The sequence below is a fragment of the Mauremys reevesii genome, linkage group 9 (assembly GCF_016161935.1).
Source record: "Mauremys reevesii isolate NIE-2019 linkage group 9, ASM1616193v1, whole genome shotgun sequence".
Classification (NCBI taxonomy): Eukaryota; Metazoa; Chordata; order Testudines; family Geoemydidae; genus Mauremys; species Mauremys reevesii.
Window position 1 is genome coordinate 93,762,345 of NC_052631.1, and position 19,493 is coordinate 93,781,837.

At 39.6% G+C, this 19,493-nt stretch overlaps 1 protein-coding gene across 7 annotated transcripts in view; it reads right to left on the minus strand.

Annotated features, from left to right (window-relative positions):
- Positions 1-19,493, minus strand: part of AFF2 (AF4/FMR2 family member 2) — a 488,228-nt gene that overhangs the window by 82,959 nt on the left and 385,776 nt on the right. For all 7 annotated transcript variants that reach the window (XR_005584619.1, XM_039488230.1, XM_039488233.1 and 4 more), the window contains one exon: positions 12,689-12,740. Coding sequence is in view for 6 of the 7 variants with exons in the window: in XM_039488230.1 (XP_039344164.1) it covers positions 12,689-12,740 (52 nt within the window). In the remaining variant the exon portion in view is untranslated. The remainder of the gene's footprint in view (positions 1-12,688; positions 12,741-19,493) is intronic.

The following is a 19,493-nucleotide window of genomic DNA, read 5'->3' on the forward strand; positions in this document are numbered from 1 at the left end:
CTACTACATTTCAAGTTTCTATCCTCTCCTCCTGAGGTACTAAACCTGTTTAAAAGGTTACAAATTCTCTTTTATCAAGCAGAAGTCTACTTTTTAACTACAGTCTAACAATTCTCATGATCAGTCTAGCTAGCCTGTAGCTGGGCTGTAACACTACAGAGTTTAGGACTGCGTAAATCTAAACTAAATCTCAGTTACTTTTATCAAATTCTTCAAACTTATCACACACAAACTTGATTGTAAATAAACAGATAAGAGATAACAATAGAACGAGCGGGAAGTGTTTTGAATAGGAAGTAAATATCTATGCAAATACAAAGAATTATAAGTTAAATTAATCTATAGCAAATGAGCAAAATGAGGAAATGTCCTAACTGTTTGTATAAAGACGATGAAGCTATTTCAGAAATTGAGAGAGAATTGGGTAATGTCAAAATCATAGAATATTAAAGATCAGAGTCTAGGCAGTGCATTCAATTTTGAGTAATTGAACATGTGGATTGCAGCTGTTTGCATTGGAGGGGAAAATGTGGTGGTGATATGTACAATGGGAATCTGTCTACATATTATTCTGTGTGGGCTGTGAAGATTGGTAGCAGGCCATTGTTTTCTTAGCTAGTGATTTCCTAGATTACTTGTGATTGTGTTCATGAGAAAGGCACTTCAGTAACTCAAAGGTTTTGGTAGTATAAACTTTTTACACACACACACTGGCACACACACTCTCTCTCTCTAACCAAAACTTTCAAACGACCAGGAAAGGCTGCACCCCAGTTTCAATTTGCATTTTGGATGAAGGAGCTGCTCACTTATTACATTACCTGAACCTATTTGCCACTTAATGGGAGTCGAGGATGGGAGCTGCCCACGCAGAATTAGACATAAGGAATTCCATCTGAGTAAGTACTACAGGATCTGGCTCTGTGCTTTCATTTTTCTTGTATGTGTTGCTCACTCTTTTTCACGGTATATTTGTTGCAATATCCTGAGCATGCTCAGTGGCAGAAGATACAGAACAGAGGAATCAAAATGACATTGAGTAACTATACATATTAAGCTTTGATGCAGAAACATATTGTTTGAAAATACTGTGTGTGGAGCAGGTCTGTCAATTAGAGCTAATTATTTTTTCTCTGATCATGAAGAATGCTATCTTGTTTTTAGGCAGCTTTCTTTGAAATGTACATCTTTTATACAACTTCATTATAGGAAAATACTTCCTCCAAATTACTTTTATTTCTGGGTTGCTTTGCTATTGACTCAACTGGTCTACGTTGAGTAGTTCTCTCTGCTTTGATAATTAACTTTTGATCATTACTGAATTTAACAGCTCTAGTCAGATGTGTTCATAGTCATCCTCGTCAATTACTTCAGTGCTCATCACCTTTAATCTTTGAACAAAATGATCTCATTGAGCTTCCATCAGCCTTGCTATAGAGTTAACAATTCTCTGTTTCTCGTCTTCATGACTCAATTTGTTTTAGACGTGAGGTGAGCTTTTGATTATTAATTTAAGATATTTCAAAGAAAATTTTTTTAAAAGTGAGTTATTTTGTGCAACTTATATTCTGGGCTTTTACAAATAAGAAAAGGTTTTTAAAACCCAGAATGATTCCTGAACTTCACACATTAAAATGACTATAAATAGAGTAGGTAGGAGGTTCCCAAATCATGATCCATGTGGTCTGAGTGGGCGATCACACTACAAAAGAATGGAAAGAAAATGAAATAATATAATGGGATTCAATGAGCGTTAGGAGGGTTACATCATGGGATTGCTGCTAATTTTGAGTTTGAAAGTGTACATTAAAATAATTTAAGATGATTAGAAAATGGAGACCAGACTGAACTAGACAGTTATACTGCTTTAATTTGTAATTTCCTTCTGATTTTTTACAATTATGGTGCTAGTTATATACCATATCTCTCTAAAATTATCCTCTCTCCACAGCTGCCCCTCTAGGCAGACACAGGATGAGAAGGAGAAAGAAGATAAATTGGAGGAACAGATGAAGGGCAGCAGCAGTTGCAGAACATACATTCATAGAAACTTTTTGGGTGCTGGGGGATGGTTTTCCATCTCATTCAGGGAACTCAAATGTGAACTCCAGATGTGAGCAGCACTGAACAGTAATAGAGAAGTGAAAGAAATGTGTCCCTAGAGGCTGGATAAAGAGCCAAGTTTCACTAATTGTCATACAAAAGGCGGCACTGGCAAATAACCATCACCCTCATGGATTCCTTCCGTGAACTGCACTGTGGGCCAAAATCGTGTCTGTTTTGCTGGTTTAACAATCAAGGTACTAATCTTTCTGATGGACAATGTGTTTTGGTTAGTGCAACGTGCCTAGAGCAGCGAAAATACACGTACAGTAAACTCTCAAGAACGGCTAGTCAAAAAATGTTGGTCAAAATTGTCTTTTGATGGAAAACTGGGTTTTTGAATAAATAAAATTTTCTACGGAAAGTATTTGCTTTCTATGGAATAGGTAGAGTTTTCATTGAAAAAACTGAAATCTGAAAAGTTTGCTGCCAACAATGAGTGACAAGTTGAAATGTTCTGGAGAACCCTTCTCCCACATTTTCTGATCAGCTCTGCTCTCAGGGGTGAGCAGCTAAACTCTCCCCCGTAGGTATGTTCATGACTGACCATGCTCTCCCTCTTGTTCTGTCAGTGGAACAGACGACCATCACTGAAGGCCCAACTCAACACCTTTGGCACTAATGAAAATCTTTCCATTGACTTTAATGGGAGTTAAATCAGGCCCTTTGCAAATTAACACCACTCTTGGAAGTTGCGCTCTGTCCTTTGGGTCACGGAGAGGGTGCTGAGTCATGAATTAAACTGCTATGAATGGATGGTGCTGGACCTTGATCTGCGTCTGTAATTAGATAGTTGGTCTCAGGTGGGATTTTCTGGGGGGTGGAGAAGAGCACAGTGCGCATGAAGGACGCTGTGCAAAAGGGAAGTTGGGAAAATTGTGCTGGGGGTCACAAGCCGCAAGGGAGCTCTGGGTTTTTTTTTTAATGCTGTGGTTACATTCTCCTCTACCTGTCCCCTAACATCAATGGAGAAGATGCTGTTGCTTTCTTGCTAATCATCTCTGACATGAAGTTGGAAACCTTCTCACGGACATGCTGTGTGTGGTGTTCTAGGACAGCCTCACCCTGAGGATGAAAAGCTGGGCTCCCTGAATCTACGGCTGAAAAAACGTAGCGAGGATGCACTCGTCTCATACCAGAATATTCGTGTGTGTTGCCCCTGTTTTCCTTCAGAAGGCAAATAAAAGGAGTAGAGTAGCTGAGATCAGTTTTAGAGAGGATCAAATCACCACATCCAGGGTGGCTATAGATCCAAATGGTGTACATACTTCCCACAGGACTCCACATGGGTATGTATTAGACACAGAGCATCTCCTCACCTTTCTACACCTTTGAGCAATACAGACCTTTCGTGGCTTTACAAGAGTTCTTCAGGAATATTTAGGGTGGAATTCCACTAAGTTGGAAACTCCTGTTTTAGATGGTGCGGAGCAGGCTGGGTAAAATTTGTAGATTTTTCTAGGGATAAAGTTTGTAAAGAAATGGCAAGTACATCTACAGATGGGGGAGCACCTTCCAGCAAACTCCACTGTTTTTAAACTGAGTTACTGTAGGGATGATTTTGGGGCACTGTGTGCAATGGCCAGCATTTTCCCCAAATTGCTACATTTACTAAGGGAAATGGTGGACGGCAAACTGAAGAAACATGTAATGCAAAACACGGCCAGTTCCCATTCTTCATGGCATGTCCCAAATGAAAAGAAGCCACTGAGACAAGAAGCCCAGGGACAGTGTCTTCAGCAACGCTTCTCAGTGTACTGTGGGATTTTCCAAAACATCATTTGCCGATGGATGCTAGTTGTAAGGCAGGTAAGGTGGAGTGGGACAGAGGAAGGGTAAACAGTAATTTGTCCTTCTATAACACCTTCTTTTGGGAAGGTCTCAAGATGTTTTCCAAGTGATAATTAACTCTCACTATGTCCCTGACAGGTGTAGTAGGTATTATTTATATCCAATCCACTGAGGGGGAACTGAAGCACAGAGAACTTAAGGGACTTGACTAAGGTCACACAGGAATTCGGTTGTTGAGCTGAGAATGGAACTCCCGATGCCTAGCCCCACATGTTAACCACAAGAGAAAAAAATCCTCAAAAGGCAAAGGAAACATAAGGAGAAAAAGACAAGAAAATTACAGAGGATAAAACAAAAACTACCCCTAAAAGTTGCCCCAAGAAAAGAAAGATAAACCTAAGGTGAAAGCCTAGGGCTGAGAGCCAAGAGAACAGTATTTCTGCCACCAACCATTGTGAAACTGTAGGCAATTTACATAATCTGTGCCTCAATTCCCTACCTATAACTTCTGGAGAATAATATTTTGTATTTACCTCATGACTATCTTACAGGTAGGTATAGCTTATTGATATTCACAAAATGCTTTGAGATCCTTGGATAAACGTGTTCTTAAATTGCTAAGTGCTATTAATTAGTATTACTTCTCCAAAGCGCGCATGGGTTAAAATGCCCTCTTGTCACAGTAAAAGGAAGACGTATACACAGCCATATCAGAAGCAGCCTCTCTTACCCCAATTTACTTGCAGTTTATGCACTTAGATTCCCCTTTGTAGTGAAGGTCTTTATCTCATTCCTCAGGGAGTCCAACCTGTCCCTCATCTTTTTCCTCCTCTAAATCAATGAATAGTTACCCAGGCTTGAGACGCAAAAGGGCAGAGTCAAAGAGCAACAGCAGTGGCAGTGCTGGGAAAGATGTGAGGCAATATTGGTATTGTTCGCGTGGCTCGTTTATTGCCTATGCAGGATTGAAGCGTTCAAGGACTATATTATATATTTCATATATAACCCGTTACAAACAGGCCCTGGAGAGATGGACGGAACAACACACATCAAAAACTTCTGTGCTGCTCTCGGGCTGCTTTTGTTTGTTGCTCGGCTCGTTGGTTCATTTAACTAAGTAATGAGGAGCCAAATATTCTGCACAATAATTGAGTTGGAATTTTTTTTGGTAGTTTTGTGACAGACCAATTCTCTTTCTGTGCAAACCAAATTCACAACAGGTGCAGAATAGTCCATATTCCTACAAGGGGCAGGAGGCAAACGTTCAATCTGTTCACAGGGGAGATTTCCCCCTGCTGGCCCAGCAAACTGCACCTCCCTTTGCCCACTATCTCTGCTGTGTGCAGGGGGATTCACCCCAATGGGGTTTACTGCAGTCCGGTCTCACCACCATTCTCCCACAGGTGCTCCTCTGGGGAGAGTCGCTTTAAACTCCACTGGGATTCCATGTTTCCTGGTTGCAGAGGCTGACAACTGGATGTGCTAACTCAGTTCCTTCTGCTGCTTTTCCAGCCGACGACACCCGCCTTTGGGGTTGCGCTGGCCCCTCGTGGGCCCATCCACCTTGAGCTATAGTAGCTCCCCATGCCTGTGTGTCTGCATCTGCACTGGCCCTTAACTTAAGCCCGGGAAAGGCTGCCCCCACTTTTGCTGGTTATCATTGGAGGCTTGGAATTAGCTAAGGAGCTAGTAGGGCTGTATTTTCAGTTCCACGTATATGACATCTGTGCTGTGATTGATATTACCTGGTCATTTCATGTGGGTAGCATGAAAAAAAAAACAACAAAGGTGAAGTGCCTAGTTAAGAGAGTACTAAGGATCGTGTTCAGTGTATGCTTGTTTGTGGCTAAGTGAGGAGAGGACCTCTCTATAACATCATTTATCAATTCTTTCCCTCTTTGCTAGGTCTCTCTGGCTGCCAAGCATCTTCGTGTTTTGTTTTTCCCTAGTTTTGTCTATGTCTGGTGAAGCTGAGAGCTGTTTCACACCAGCCAACTTGAACAAGGAAAACACAATCCAGTGTCCTCTGACTAAAATGGCTGCTCCATCCTCTGCTTTTCTGGTATGTGCAGCATGTATTCCATAGCCCTGTTGAGGGCCACAACTGGAACCTTCATGACAAACTTTTGTTTGGTCAATTTCCCGCAGAGTTCCACAGCACCATACAGTGCAACCATATGTTCTGAGGGTCATTTAAATCTCCTTGTCATTGGTAGATACGATGACGGACTGAAAAGATTAAATAAAATGTCATGGACCTGAAAGAGTTACAAGTCCTAAAATCTCTGGTATTCTAGTGATTTGAAATTGTGTATACACTTTATCTGACATATTCTTTACAAGACCTCACAGGCATTGCTGAATGCAATGGCCACAAGTGTTTATGTGGCACAGAAATACTATGAAATGAATCCCCATGACTACTGTAGGCATTGTTAACAGCCATACAATCTCTTATTGCCAAAAATTAGTCTTGTGAATCAGGAGTATCCTGGGGCGAAGTATGCCCTGTGTATGGGAAATAAGGCTGTTTCATTAGTGTTGCACAGAATAAAATGTTTCGAGTACCAACCAAAAATGGAATGGGGTAGCAAGAAGAGACATTTCTCCATCAGAGGATCTTTCTTAGCCTATGGAATGAAAAAGATTGGAGAACGACTACACTATCCTAATGGCTTCTGTTTTCACTAATGGCTAAATGAAAACTTTTCCCTACAGCTATAAAACATGACTGTATATCTTAAACACTGCTATGTGGGGTCTTCATCAAAACAAATTCTTCTGTGGCAACCACCAATGTTGCATTGCTTTGTCTGGGATTTCAATGAAACCCAGTGACAGATAAACTGTTTACATTAAAAGACTCTATCAAAGTTATTTTGCACCTAGTTTCATCCTAATCCATCTGATTTTTCTATAGCGTTGACAAGACGACCTCTCTCGCTGTGTGTGCAGTATTGATGTCATTACTGAAGAGCTGTCCCTCAGCCTTTCTGCTGATAACAAAGTAAATGGAAATATGGAGAAACCTTGGGGAGGCAAACAACTTCTTCAGGATCTAGCTAAAAAACAGGAAAAATTACAATAGAAAAGGGTATCCATTGTTGCAACTAGTATGGTTACTATATCTTTAAAACAGTGTTGTTTACATGGTGAAAATGTACTGAATCTTTTATATTCACAAACCTTAAGCCAAAAAGTCTGTTTTAATTTAACTTGAATAAATGCTTCGAAAGTTCAATGTGCATTACAAGAATCAGAAGCTCTCCCTACGGCTGACAGCATTTTTAGACTCTCAGCTACAAAGTAATTCATTTTGCATGCAATTATCTAATACTAACCTAGCCAAGAAAGACTGTTTGGATAAACTATAAAACTTAGCTCATGGACATGGATTATATAGGAGGTGTCTCGTGCATGCATGGTTATCACACATGCAAACGGTAATCATTAAGTGAAGGAGAAAAAACAAATAGAAAAGATAAAAATGTTTCATGTATTGTTCTGCCAAAAATACAATGTACATAAAATATTCAGAATAATGGAACAGATCTGTAAATGGTATAAAAGTTTCTTTGGTTCAAAAATACCCAGATCTCCAGCAATGTGCTTTAAATTAAGTGCACGTTTCAAAGGTTACGAAGATTATTCCTTAGGAAGAACAAAGAAGAGCTGGTTAAAGAAAATTGGGTACACTACAGCTACTTAAAATACTGTATCAGGGCACAATTCTTTTGGATGGCTCTGAGCTCAAAGCTAAATTGAATTATGCAGAGCTACTTTAAAGAACAAAAAATACTAATCTGTGTTTTATCTAAGCTCTTTAAAAACACTAAAAAAAACCACTATTCTTCCTAAATTTCTGGGTTTTTTTGTTTAACTAAGTAATAGGACCATCTAAAGGCTCTATCCTTCCTTACAGAACACTATTAACATTAGTTTACATTAATCCCTGAAATGTATTGCCAAGATATAGGTTTACTAATACACGTCTGTTATTTTCTTTGTATTTATAATCCCACAGCCAATCTGAAACTATTGGGTAATGGAAATATTCTCTGCAAAGTAACAGTATCTTAGTGATGCATGAACCAAAATTCTGTTTAATGACAGTACAGTAACAGTTTAAAATCCAGGCAACTGCTTAAGTTAAATATAATGATTCTACTCAATAATACATTAAGCAGATGTTTACCTGGCGTTATGAATTTGTGCCATAAATATCTATTGGGTTGGTCAGCGTGCATATTAAAAACCACTGGAATAGGTCAAATTGTAGATAATGTAAAACTTTAAAGATGGCAATTTTAATAAAACTGTCAATACAATTTTCTCTGTGAAAACATTTGAGACTGATTGTGTTGCTTCTATTGAAAGAGAAACACAAGGTCTATATCTTTAGATCTTTTATTGAACTGTGAGCACAGCATCAATAACTGCTTCTCAGCTGTAAATGAAAATTGATTCCAGATCTAACCCCTCATCTTCTGTGTTCCTTTAATCCCAAATCACCCGCAATGGAAAGCAAAAGAATCAGCGTTATGCGTAAGTGACACACAAAGCACGTGTCCCCTGCTCTGTTCTAAGGTGACTGCGCTGATGATGATGCTTCCCCTAAAATGTTAGCAGGAGATTTAGGAGATAACTGTAGCCTTTCAAATGGTGGCCCATAAAGCAATGTGATGAATTCCGCACCTGGCTTGGAGCAACTTGCTCCTGCTTCATCACAATGATCGATATGGTTCATAGATTCATAGGATTTTTAGGTCAGAAGGGACTGTTAAGATCATCTAGTCTGACCTCCTGAATAACACAGGCCAAAGAACTTCACTCAGTAATTTCTGTATTGAGCCCACAACTTCTGTTTGAGCTGTAGCTTTTAAGAAAGATATCCTGTCTTGACTTAAAGATAGCAAGTGATAGAAAAACCAACTCATTCCTAGGGAAGGGGTTCCCATAGCTAATTACCCCGACTGTTAAAAATGTGCACCTTGTTTCTAGTGCCTTATTTCTAGTGTCAATTTTTCTAGCTTCATCTTCCAGCCTAACTTTACTGTCAGAAATCAATTCCCCCCTGCTGGTATTTGTTGACTATGGTAAGTTACCTCTTAACCTTCTCTTGGATAAACTAAATAGATTAAGCTTCTTAAGTCTCTCACTATAAGGTATGTTTTCTAGATTTCAAATAATTCTTAGCTCTCTTTTCTGAACCCTTTCCACATTTTCAATATTCTTTTCAAAGTCTGGATGCCAGAACCGGGCACAGAATTCCAGTAATGGTCTCACTGATACTTGATGCAGAGGTAATATTCCTTTGCTTATACATCCAAGAATTGTGTTCACCCTCTTAGTTACAGCATTGCACTAGGAACTTGTGTTTAGTTGGTTCCTCCCAAGAAGTGTGAAACAAAAGGAAGAACCTGATTAGCAGGTGGAAAGAACAGGATGCAGTTCAGATTTTGGGTTTGACCCTACTCTAGTTATAACACCGATTGCAAATATTTGTGCTGGCTCATGGGACTGGAAGCACTAGATAGCTCAGCAAATCAGTCTAAAATTATTTATTTTCATTTGAGAAAAATCAGTAAATGGTACATTTTTGCACCTGTAAACCTACACTTGGCCTATGTTACAAGCTTCATAAAGTACAAAAATGGCGATTTTGGAGAACAATGTAAATCTGAAAGGTAAAATATAAGAGAGGAGACAGAATACAAAGATATTGGACAAACTGCTAAGGTGCTTTCAAACTCAGATTTTCATCTTTTCTCTCTCAGGTACGGTATGCACATGTGTATATCTGAATTTCAAGCATCATTTGACTGTAAACTCTTACGTTAAAAATTTAGTTTTGTAACTCAGTGCTCCACAGCTGAACGTTTGGTATCTTATAATTTGTATATTGTGATAGTCTCATTCCAGCTCTCATGAATGATCATTTTATATATTCCAGGAAACAGCATTTTGCATTTAAACATGCCATAACTGTTTTGTTAGTGTTTATGTATCTGACCAGTACACCTGATCAATGGTTTTTTTTCTTTCTTTCTTTTTTTTTTTAAAGAAACATGATCAAAACTTGTAAAGTGTGAAAGAATCCAACAAGTGAAACACTTGACTGCTACACCAGAGCTCTACTTCTCCGCTTGCCCAGGTCTCAAGGTGGGATGCAATCTGTGACAAAGATCCAAAATGAAGGACACGCATAAGTTATTAATCCAGGAGACTTAACATGGGATTCCTCCCTTTAATGTATTCAATGCTTTTTATTCCCTCTATTTCATGATCTTCTATTTCTGATGTAACTAAAAGTGAGGGCCTGCACGTTTGGATGGAACGCTGGAAATGAGTGATGCTCCTTGAAACAAAGGACAATTGAGAGAGCTTTTCCTTTCCAGATAGATAATTTATTTTTGATACCTGATTGAAGAGTGCACTCTTGGAATACCTAAATATTCCTGTTTTTTAAAAGATACTTGGGATTGCTCAGAAGGTTTGAACCTCCTGCCTAGTGTGAAAACAGGGTCAATGCTAATCAGAAACTCTTGAATTTGTATTGTAGAACCTTAAGAAACCATATGAATGTTCCTTACTGTGTCTCCTTCTTCTCTTTGAACCTGGTGTTGCCAATGGCATTACTAGCAAGTGACACCTGGATTTTTAGTGCAATGGTATTAGTGTAAGACCCATAGTTTCTTTGTTTTTCTGAAAGACATTAAGGTTATATACCAAACCCATCACAGTTGATGGGAGTCTTTTCATTGACTTCAGTAGGCTTTGAATCAGGCCCTTACTCACTTCAGCCCCTGATTCTGCTCTCATGGTTGCTGGTGTGAACATAGAGTAACTCCACTGACGTCAGTGGAGTAACACCAGTATGAAACTGGGGTGAGATCAGAATCAGGCCCTGAGTATGTGTCTGCTTGCTGTTATTCTAGTTTTGAACTGGGACTGACATTGCCAAACAGATTACATCGGCCTCTCATTATAAATGTTACATTTCCAATCGAGCAGTAAACTTGTTAGTCAGACAAGCTGTACAAGATTATACAACTCTGCATTGCATACATGTAGGCTTTTAATCCTTCGACTTGTGAGTGCTTGATATTGGGTTTCTGTGTTAGAAAAAGCTGACTCGTACAATCCAGGTGCCAATGGACACTACAAAGTATATATTTCTTGGCATGCCCAGGAGGAGGAAGTGGGAGGGGTAGTGGCAAAATTCAGATATTTTGAAGAATAAATGAGATCGCTCAGTTAAAAGCAACATTTCTGAAGCTGTAGGTAAACAGACATCCCAAAGAGGTTTGCATCATTCCCTTTTCATATTCCTAATGATCAGCTGGACACTGTGAGAGTGTCTTATCAAGAAGAAAGTAAGAATTCACACACAATACAACATTTCACATCATAACAATTATGGCAACAAAATAAAAAAATTGCTTTACTGTTTTATGACCTAAGAACGATACGGGGCCAAATTCATCCTTGGTTTAACTCCATTGTCTTCACTGAAATTATACCAGGGACGAATTTGGCCCAAGGTGTCTAGACTTTCTTATTAAAAATGCTGAAAAGATGCATGCCCCCCATTTTATTTCTCAGCAGTACCTGTAAATATTTATAATGCAGAATGAAAGAAGGGACAATGGTATCAGCAAGTTTTCTGCAAATGCTTTTTCACTAATGTCCCTTCTAGGCTGAAAGACGTCTGCTATTGATTCACAGCCAGGTCCTGCCGCTGTACCTCTGGGAAAAGGGAGTGTATCACTAATATTTATATTAGGATTAATGACTGTGGGCTCTAAACCCTTTGCTCAATGGCTGGAACAAAAGTTCCACTGGTTCTCCACTGCTTTGTACTGACTACAGTCATTTATATCAGTGCAAAGAGAGCATAAAGTGAGTGCAAACCGTTACTCCTGGTAGGAGTGAGTGGAGAATTCTGATTTGGGAGCATTTTACAACCCTTTGCCCAGGTGTAAACAGCGACACAAACTGGGTGCAAGGCTGTGGAGTCAAGATGATTAACTGGTGAACTAAAACAAAGGCTAACAGGACTTGTCTCCCCTGGAAAATTATTCTTGAATAACACCATGGGTAGACGCTCTTAGACCTGGTCTACATTACAGGGTTAGGTTGCCGTAAACTACCTTACGTTGACTTAGCTGTGGAAGCGTCTTCACTTAAATTTGGCTCTTGCTGACATAAGTGCCTCTCTATGCCAATTTAGTAACACCACCTCCCCGAGCATCGTAGAGTCAAGGTCAATATAATTAGGTCAACACAGTGTCAGTGTAGACACCGGGTTATTACTGGCATTCAGGAGCTGTCCCACAGTGCCCCTCATGGACAATACAACTGATATAAGCCCTCCTGGTGAGGATGCTCCCCACTGACCCAAGGGGCCAAGTGTGCCTACACACAAGCGATTTAATAACTGACGTGGTGATATTCTGATAGAAGTTAGGTTGACATAATCTTGTAGTATAGATGTGGCCTTATTCTGCAATAGGAGTACCTTCTTCCTGTTAAACTTAATCCACTTTCAAAGTGAATTAAACTGGAACAAGGTACTCTTATTTTGGAGTAAGAGTGTCAAAACATGACACTATTCATAATCAGTTGTTTGGGAATAGCTATTCCAGAATAATTCAATGTGTAAGCAAGCCTTGTGGTGATGGACTGGAGAAGTTTACCCAGGAATGGATTTGATACAGATATAATAAAATAATATGTAACTGATGAAGATATTGTCAGATATTTATGTCATATGCACACGTCAGAATTTTACCTGTTCGTGGTCATCTTCATCACTGCTGAGTTTTAGATCATCTTCGAGCATTCTAAAAAAAAAAAAATCCATAGTTACATTTAATGAACTAATTTTATAAATTATAGGCCAAATCTAACCCTCGGTGAAGTCAGTGAAAAAACTCCTAGTGAGTTCAACTGCAGCAGAATCAGGATCTATAAAAGGAAATTGTGAGTACACTATGACCACCGTATTCCTTTTTATGTGAATAAAGGCAAGGATGGACTACTTTGAAAATGACTCCAACACAAATGCTTATAATTAGCCCCTCTTTCATGTCCTCTTCTACCTGCTGACTGGCCCATAGTGTGTAGCTTACCACAAATGGGTTTTTCTAGATTGGGAGAGTGGGGTTAAAGTAAGAGGAAGCACAGCTCCTCTCCTTTGCTGGAAACACAGAAAGGGCTTCCCCCTCTTCTTGACTTAGACTGATGCCCCTGATCTTTCTTGGCTGGTGATTTGAGAACCCACCAGGCAAGGGATTGTGAACTGGGAGGAGCTGGTGCCTGTTTGAAGAATTTCTGGGCCTTCCAGCATTCCTATCAGGAGGTACAGTAATATCGGAGGGAAAGACAGGAGTTTTCCACGCTAGGAATCTCCTCTACACGGTCTCCCTTCTACAGGGGAATCTGTCACACCACTGCTCCCTGTTCCCTCTACAGGACAAGGTGAAGGAAGAGACCATGCTGCCTCCAGCTCTCTCCCCACATTGAAGGGAAAGTGATGAAAAATGTATACTACTATATTACTATCTATTTTATACAACAGCTCCCTTTTGATAAATCTGTACATTTTTAAAGTGCAGGAATAAGATATTGCCACATGTTTTGGAAAAGAAACCATTTTTACTTGCTTTTACATCACTCTAGATTCTCCATTTTCCTGAAGTCTAGATGACCATAGAATAAGAGTGGGGAACCACCAAGTATATATGCCCCTATCCAACTACCCATACCTACATTGTGCGAGTGGCAATGGGCCTTCCTGGGAACACAAACTCCTTTAGGCTACATTTCTTCTGTTACCACGGTCTCTTTTCTACACCAAATCCCTCTGTCACTAGATGACGGAACAACGCATCAGCATGCATCATCAAGACCTCTCATGATAGCCACTGAAATTGATGAGCTTCCCCTGTCCTATTTTGATCCCCTTCCGCCTCTGCAGGAGACTTGCAAATTGCAATTACGGATTTCTTTTTATGTTGATGAAGACTGGAGTCTATGAATTTTTACTGTTAGTCTTTAAATAACCGTAACAATCAATAAGTGTTTTGTCTAGTCTTTTGTTTGAAGACTACCAGTAAATCATGGCTGTCTACAAGGGGACAGTATTCCAACCGGTCAAATATTAGCCCTCTCCAAACCCTGCTGGTGCTTTTAAAAGAGAAAGTGTAAGGAGAACTTTAACTGGCTAGTAACTCATCCGTCTTTTAGTGACCTCTGTTGTCGGGCAGCTCAGTGGTTACAAAGTATCTGGACATGAAACTACTAGTCATTAACCTCTTGATAAATGTCAGATGCCTCCTTGTAAAATATGAGCTCATGGAAGTAAGTCTAAAGTATGGATAAGGAATCTTTTCCTCCAAAACTAAGAAATCTGCAGGAAATATTAATCTTTAGAGGGCTAGATTTTAGTGATGAATGGGAACTTTTTATGTTGTTTATCTAGCAGACACATTCATTTGTTTCTACAGTGGCACTGCCTGCTGCACCATTCACAACAACAGATCACTCCAGCATGATCTATCCATAGCCCTTAACTACATCATCAGAGTTCATTATATACTCTGAGGACAACGCACCCAGAACTATAAGACCACCCTAATGTGTGGATACATCATTGTGACTCTTAATTCTAATTCAATCCTAAATTCCTCTTCTAAAACCTACATCTCACTTAAATATGCAAAACATTCTGCCTCTTTAAAGCAGCACTGCTAGCTAATGTACTCTGTATCATTTAAAACAAAATACAGAGCTAAGAAAAATAAGGGAAGGGACCTTTTCATGAATTAAGCCTAAAGGGTTATTTCTTTCTTTCTAGCCATTGCACTTTTTTTCATTTTGTTACGTGTTAAATTTCTTCTTGACATATTCTGTTGAAGTAAACCAAAAGGATAAAAGAAATTCTGTATCAGACAAATGAAAAGAAGCAAGCACAAAAAGATAAATGAATATACCTACGAAACAGTCTTGTAAAATGGCTGAGTAATAACTGTCCTTATAAAGCATGTTACAGACATTTTCTAACAGTACAGTAAGCAGTCGGTATATTTATATTGAATATTGAAAAATATAAATTTGATATAAAATATGATGATTAGTAGGAAGGACACCTGTTGGAGTTGGTTTCAGATAAACTAAATCTGCAGGATTTATGAGTTCCCGTCAAGAGACTAATGGATGTTTAGAAGACTAGAGAGAGGGAAAAAATTGGATTTGGGTATTTGTTTAGCAGTTCCAAGCTTATCACTTGGAGTATATAATTCTTCTTAGCCTGGTCTGCTACATGAGGAATATGTCATCACATTCAGTTACACAACTCAAAGGTTAAACAATCAAACCACACCACTACTAAAATGCATCATCCTTTAGTGGCAGATGGAATAATTAGGGAGAAACTGAATATGGTACCAACAGTAAATATATGGCAAAGCAAAAAGTGAGAGAATAAATTCAAAAATATACAGTATGCATAAATGAAAGTGGAATGTTCAAGAGTTCAGAAAGCCTCTTCCCTGAGGATATTAGTTAGAAGGAGGTAATATTTTACAGAAAGTGGAAGACTTAGACGTTCTTCAACTATTTTGAAATGTGCTTAATATTCTGGAGAAGTGGGTCATGGTGGCTTGCACATTTAATGCTTCTATTAACTCCCATTTATAAGCAAGTGGCATCTGATCACACTCAAGGCCCAATAAAGGCTTTTAAAGATTGCCAGCAATCTTAATCCAAGGTGACTGTTTCATAATCATCATACCTAGAGAAGTAACACATTTCAGCCTCGAAGCCCTGAGCCAGAAGAGATCTGTATCTACAGTACTTTCCAACACTGTCTGTATGGTCTGATCTTGAAACTGAGTCCTCTTGAGAGACAGATACGTGTAAGTATGCATATATGATCTATATAGAACTATGTTAAACTTAAAGAACACCATGTCTTGAGATTACAGAATGAATTCCTTGGTAATATCATCCCAGGTGTTAATAAAAGGCAATTCAGTGGATATATTAAAGTTACAATGAACACAGTCTATGAGGGTAAGTCAAAAAGAAAACTGTCTGTATCAGAAAGCTATCTCCGGAGGTGTTACAAATTCATTTCGTTTCCTATTCTTCTCTGACCTAATCGACATTATTGTTGAATATACATGCACTTGTTTGTCTTTTCATCCATAGCTAATGCATAACACCACTTTAGGGAAAGTGTGGGATTAAGAAGGATTTTTGATCTCATTATTAGAGCAGTGCCATTTACAGAGCAACCGTTAAGGCTGTGTCAGCATATTCATTATATTTTCAGAGGTTTATAATTTGGGATGTGAATTTGCTGCAGCCTGAAATGTGGTAAAAAAGAAACACATTTATCCCTGGGGCAAACTGATGTAATTCTCCTTGATTGACTACTACACTTGCTTATTCCAGAGATGAATCTGCTCCAAGAACAGGCTTTTTATGCATTAGAAACCTAGATAGAAAGGGGCTGGAATGAAGGTTTTATTGGCATGAGTTTGGGAGGGCCACACCACTGACGACTGACAAAAACTTTATTATTTTGAGGATGCAGTAAGTTGATTTAGGCCTTAGTGGACTCTTTGAAAAACGGTATAGGTTGAAAGTGAGGCTGTCCTAAAACAATTTTGGAGGGATATATGATTTTGGTACAGTGAGATGGATCATTACTGTTTCGTTGCTGCTCCTGGTGCTTTTCTCAAGGATCTAGCAACCAGAACGAGAAACACGTGTGCACTGAAAATAGACATGAACAAAGAACGCCCTTTCTGGTCAGTACTTGTAGATGCCGTCAAAGAATTCTGAGTTGCACCAGGCTCCTTTTTGTTCCAAATGAGGATTGTGTTCCAAACTCCGCCCTCTCCCGCACTTGGTACAGCGTTGCGCAGGGATGAATTTGGGAGTCAGGTCACTACATCCCAGTAGTTTACGTATGCTCAATTAAAAAGGAACAACAAAACGTTTTAACCTTTCATTCATGCAATAACTGACGGAAAAAATGTCAACCAAGTGGACAGAAGGAATAAGATAAAACACCATCGCTGAACCTGGACTGCAACTCATTGCACTGCTAACAAACCCAAGTGAATGCAGGAACGGAGCCAATTCTAAAGCCATCATTATCATAAACGTTGACTTCATGAAATGTTTTGTGCACCTCAGACCTGTAGGTTTGGGCACTTGCCAACAGGGTGACCAGATGACCCAATATTATTGGGACCATCCCAATATTAAGGGCAATGTCTTATACAGGCAACTATTCCCCCCTTACACTCCAGTCCCGATTTTTCATATTTGCTATCTGGTCACCCTACTTGTAAATGAGCAAGTAAAAGTTTGATTTAGGAAAGATGAGATAATTACTATCCATGAAAAGTACAATCACCAGATACCTTATTTTCAATAATCTCAGATACCATTTTAATAGATGCTTTAGAATTCCTGAAAGGGATATTGTCATAGCTGACAGGCCAAAAATATTATTTATCCATCTAGGCTGTGGGCTTGATCCAATGAAGTCAATGGGAGCCTTCATTTACTCCAAGGAGCTTTGGATCAGGACCTAAATCTATTTTTTGGCTGTGCCTACCTCTCATCACTGAAATATCTAAATATTTTATGGGTAATTTAGCTCCGGGGCCTGAATCCTCAAAGGCACCTAAGTCACATTAATTTCAATGGGAGTTTAGGCACCTACATACTTTTGAGCATCGGGGCCCAGGTCCCTAGTGGACGTCATGGAGCACTCCTTTCCTCCTTCTCTGGTTTTATGAAGCTGTATTTGGGGTATATTTATTTTTAAAATAACAACCCATTCTTATTATGGAGACAAAGCTTGATCTAAGGGGATGTCCTTGCAACACACCAAATTCTGTTCCTCCTTACTTGGTCTGGACTCAATTCTCCACTGTGGGGAACAGGGTCCCAGTTTCAGCTCCCTGATCCCTAGCTGCCCAGAAAATTAGCTTACTTCTGCCAAGCTGGCATTTCTAAAATACTCACTGATTTGGATCACACAATTGCCTACAAGTGTGCAGTTTTTTTCTGTGCAATGACAGCACACACATGTGCATGAATCAAGCACATACAGGTATGATGTTCTTTTCCCCACCATGCTTGGCTCTGGTTGTCATGCTGGCAGACCGGGTGTCAACCCATATCAAGGACCAAGGCCACACTGCACACTGACAAATGCATTGTTGGAAACCAGGCTGACTCACCTGTGTGTTGGGATTGCTAAAACAGATGCTAAGTTGATAAATATTGTGTTTCGTGTTTAGACTTGATGAAACACTTGTAGGATGCTGCATGTACTGATCTCACTTATAAACGTCTTTAGCCCACAGTATAAGATTATATTGAGTATTTGCATTGTAGACCTCTGTAACTGTGTAACTCAAACAGGAAAGAAGCATTAATTGGTGTAAAGTGCAGCTCTGCACAAGAAGGCCCACTGAAACCAAATGAGCCATTGTGAAACATCAAAGACAAAGATTTTGTGGATTGTCTCCTTTCCCTCCCCAACACCCATGAAGAAGAGACAGGTGCTGACACTTGTTCCATCTGTTTGAACTGTGGGGGAAGGGAAGAGAAATGCCTGACCAGAAGGAACTGTATCACTGTGCTGCTTGAGATCTGGAGAGGACAATATTTCCAAGCATAAGCGAGGGATCCCTAAACTGCTTAGCTTGGGTTAGCCCTAAAGGAAATATAGCATTTGCATATTACAGCAGCTTCTATTACCTTCTGAAACCTATGACTGTAACTCATTTGTGTGTGTATGTTTACCTGCTTTAACTTTGTAAATAACTCATTTCTTTTTCATAGTTAATACATCTTTAGTTAGTTTATTGTAGGATTGGCTACAAGCATTGTATTTGGTGAAAGATCTAAGTTACAATTGACCTGGGGTAACTGACTGGTCTCTTGGGACTGGGAGTAACATGAATATTGTTGTGGTTTTTGGTGTAAGGGACCATCTATCACAAAGGCAAGCTTGCCTGGGTGGCAAGACATGTTAAGGCTTTTACACTTGATATTTGGCTGGTGAACTCTAAGTATAGAGTGTTTAGAGGGGGGATGGATAGCCCAGGGGCTTGAGGACTGGCCTGCTAAACCCAGGATTGTGAGCTGAATCCTTGAGGGGGCCGCTTAGGGATCTGGGGCAAAATCAGTACTTGGTCCTGCTAGTGAAGGCAGGGGGCTGGACTTGATGACCTTTCAGGGTCCCTTCCAGCTCTATGAGATAGGTATATCTCCATATAGTTTTATTTAATGCATAACCAGTTTGGGGTTTGTGCCCTGTTTCTTAACAGTCTGCGTTGAGGTTGGCACTCACGGCCATGAGCCACTCCCTACAGCCTGACATTGGTATGTCGGGAATCAAATTGAAATGGACAAGATGCTGGCTCTCTGAAATGCTAACAAAAAATTGGATTACTGCAAATGGACTTCTACTCTGAGAGACTGTGACTGCCAACATAACAAGGAGGCCACATTTTTGACCACCATCCTTGGGATTGTCTCCTTAAAGGGGTAGTGTTTATAGC